This window comes from Pinus tabuliformis, chromosome 3_1, assembly GCF_031772625.1.
Source record: "Pinus tabuliformis cultivar Carrire ecotype Pingquan chromosome 3_1, CPIR1, whole genome shotgun sequence".
NCBI lineage: Eukaryota > Viridiplantae > Streptophyta > Pinopsida > Pinales > Pinaceae > Pinus > Pinus tabuliformis.
Window position 1 is genome coordinate 963,828,503 of NC_142301.1, and position 3,609 is coordinate 963,832,111.

The 3,609-nt window shown below is 45.7% G+C and overlaps 1 protein-coding gene across 1 annotated transcript; it reads right to left on the bottom strand.

Moving 5' to 3' along the window:
• Positions 1–2,335: 2,335 nt before the first annotated feature.
• Positions 2,336–3,181, bottom strand: LOC149191009 (uncharacterized). The gene has a single exon (XM_089410638.1). The coding sequence runs from the start codon at positions 3,179–3,181 to the stop codon at positions 2,336–2,338; it is 846 nt and encodes a 281-aa protein (XP_089266764.1).
• Positions 3,182–3,609: the final 428 nt, after the last annotated feature.

The window sequence follows — 3,609 nt, forward strand, 5'->3', positions numbered from 1 at the left end:
CTTTTGCTAGCTGTGCTGGATGATAGAGAATTTGGTATGCCTCCTTGGTGGTGAAAGTTCCTTTTGTTGTGTATCCCCAACGGATTTTGTCCCTTTGATTCGAGAGTTTGATTTTCCTTAGTGCAAGCTCTTGATCGATCTCTTCATAGGTTTCCTGTTGCCAGTTGGGTTGCCATGTATCTGCTGATCTCCATTGTTGATAGCCTTGAAGGGGGTGCTGCTGCCAGAATTGATACACCTGGTTTTGGTCACTGTGTTGCATGGTAGCTTGCCAATTGGGTTTGTGGAAGAGAGCTGCGAGTTTGGGGAGCTGCTGCCAAGAGTCCTCCCAAAATCTTGCTGTGGTACCGGAGTGTATTTCCCAAAAGCTGTGTGCCTGAATGAAACCACTATGTTTTCTGGCAGTGTTCCAGATTAACGAGCCCGGGTTGGTGCTGCTTATACGAATTAGCTCTTCCAGGGGCCTCCCTGGAGTATACTTGGCCTGCCATATGCGAGCCCAGGGAGAGTGCGGATTGGAAACCCACTTCCACCAGATTCTGGCACCCATGGTGTTGTTGCTGTGGAGGGGGTCCCTTAGACCAATTCCGCCAACTGACTTTGGTAAGCAAGCCTCCGTCCATTTGACAAGAGCCCATTTTCTATTGAGACCTGTGGAACCCCATAAAAAAATCCTCTAAAGATTGCGGATTTTCTTCAGAACCCATTTGGGAGCTGCCAATGTGGAGAATAAATACAAGGGCATGGCTTGAAGAACTGATTTGATAAGAATAAGCCTGCTGGCGATGTTGAGAGAGCGAAAGGTCCAGGAGGAAAGTCTTGATTCTATTTTGTCAAGGAGTGTTCTCCAGGAGGCATGCTTGTTGGCTGAGATTATAAGGGGAGCACCAAGGTATTTCGAGGGGAGCGTGGCTAGAGGGAATCCCAAGATTCTAGAGATATTATTTTGAGTGAGACTGGGAGTATTGAAGAAGAAGAGCTGAGATTTAGTAGCATTGATGGAGGTGCCTAAGGCTTCAGAGAAAGGATTATGCAGGTCAAGGAGAGCAGAAGCTTCCTGAACCGATGGATGGCCAAAGAGCATGGTGTCATCAACGAACTGTTGGTGCGAGATGGGGGAAAGACCATGGATAGAGATGCCCTTGAGAGAGTGATTAGAAATAGCAGAGTGGAGGAGACGGCTGAGACCTTCTGCCATAAGCACGAAAAGGAATGGAGAAAGAGGATCGCCTTGGCGGATGCCCCTAGAGGGCCGGAAAGGCGAGGAGGGGGAGCCATTCAAAAGGATGGAATAACTGGGAGAGGTGATCAGATTCATGAGCCAACACGTCCAAGTAGCGCTGAAGCCAAAAGCTAAAAGCATTTGATTAATGTAGGCCCAACTGAGTTTATCGAATGCTTTGGAAAGATCTAACTTAAGAATCATACCTGGTTTTTTTAGCACCTTGAGCGAATGAATAACTTCATGGGAAAGAATGATGCCGTCCAATATCTGGTGCCCTTCAACATACCCTGTCTGCTCAGGGGAGATGAGAAGAGGGAGGAGAGGTTTGAGCCTGTTTGCCAATATTTTGGAGATAAGTTTGTAGATTACGTTACAGAGAGCGATGGGCCTGAATTTATCAGGAGTGCTGGAATCTTCCTCCTTAGGCACAAGCGCTATGAATGTGGAGTTGAGAGAGGGGAGGATCCAGTGCATCACTCTTGCTTCTTCCACAAGATCCCATACATATGTTTTGATGTGCTCCCAAAAAGCGTGGAAAAAATTCGCTGTGAAGCCATCTGGTCCTGGCGCTTTGCCGTCTTTTAATTGAGATAAAGCCTCCTCCATTTCCTGCATTGAAATTGGCCGAAGCAGCCTTTGGTTGTGGTCCTTTGTAATGATCTTGGGGATGTGCTGCGTGATGGCTTGTATTGCCTGTGTTCTGCTTCCTGGGGGTTCTTTCAAAATGTCCTGAAAGTTCTCTTTGAAAGCCTGTTCTATTTCTTCATGCTTTTCCAGACGTTCTCTGTGTTTGTTATTGATAAAGGCAATGTGGTTATGCATTCTCCTTTGAACTGTGGATCTATGAAAGAACTTGGTGTTTTTCTCACCATCCTTGAGCCATCTGACCCTTGAATTTTGGCGCCATAGAGTTTCTTCTTGCTTCCTACGAGTTTCAATCTTGGTAAGGAGTGATTTCTCCTATTGCTCATAGTCTTCAATTCTCCCCTCATGGATGATGCGCTGTTGTAGGGTGTTCATTTGCTCCTCCAGAATCTTCTGATGATTAAAAATATATCCAAACTGGGTATGATTCCAGGATTTGATCCCCTATTTGAAAAATTTGAGCTTTTACTGGAACTGGTACATTTTGGCTCCTTCTGGGGGATTGTAAGATTTCCAGGCATCGATTACCACATCTTTGAAGTTGGGATGTGAAAACCAGAATTCTTCGAAGCGAAAGTGTCTATTGCTCCTGACACCTGGACGCAACCATTGTAACATTATGGGCCAGTGATCGGAACCGGCTTGAGGCACGATGGAGGCGTGAAAGTCTCCCCCCATGTGGATGGCATTATCTGTCATGAGAAATCGGTCTAATCTGGATGCGATTTGCTGTGAACCTCTTCTTTTATTGGACCACGTGAAAGTGCCATTGGATGTCTGAAGATCCATCAATTGATTCCGGTGAATGAAGTCTTTGAGGCTATAGCTGTCTTCATCCAACCTCTGACGTCCCCCTGTCTTTTCCTCCAGAGAGGTAATGATATTAAAATCACCCCCGCATATCCAGAAGGGAAAGCATCTGTTTGCGTTGAGTTCCGAGAGAGTTTCAAGCAGATCCATTTTTCTCTGAAGATCTTGCGGAAAATACACGTTGGAAAGATGACCATGGCTGTTTGTTCCAATGAGGTGGAAGGTGGATTGTATAAAGAAATGGGAGGCATGAAAGTCCTGAAGGTGAAGTTCTTGAGGATTCCATAAAATTGCGAGCCCTCCAGAAGCACCAGAGGCGTCCACTGAGACTGACCTGCACCCTGGCCATGCTTTATTGAGAATTTTTTCTATAACTGTACTGCTACATTTTGTTTCTTGAAGGAAAATTATAGATGGTCTATCCTGCTGAATCATTTTTTTGATCATCCTGTGTTTTGCAGGGCTGTTGAGCCCTCGCACATTCCATGAAACGAGCTTCATGGGGAACAGTGGGGAAGAGTTTTGTAGAACTTGGTCAGCTTGGGGAATCTACCAGAGTCCACCAGCAATTCTCCGAGGATGATAGTCTGCTGCAAATCTATTTTTCGCCCACGTTTCTTTGTCTCCTTCAAGATTTTCCTTCCATCCCAAGGACTGCCTGCTTGTATGCCTAAATATTTGTGATGTTGAGCTCTGGTTAACACTTCTTATAATTTTTCTATCTCCCGAGTATGTATTTTACTATATTCCTTCTGTCTACATGCTGCTTCTAGCTTCAGTATGTCCAGACCTGCCAGATCCACACTCTCTGGTTCCTCCTCCATATGGCTCGGTGTACTTTGATCTTCCTCTCTTGAAGGCTGTTGCATGCTCAGTGCCAGAGCTTTGTCTAACTCCATGTTGGATGAAGGTGGAGCTGAGTCTTTGTC

What these genes read in the sequence shown, in the direction of transcription:
- LOC149191009 (XM_089410638.1), bottom strand. Translation starts at nt 3,181, where the DNA reads ATGAAGCTCGTTTCATGGAATGTGCGAGGGCTCAACAGCCCTGCAAAA.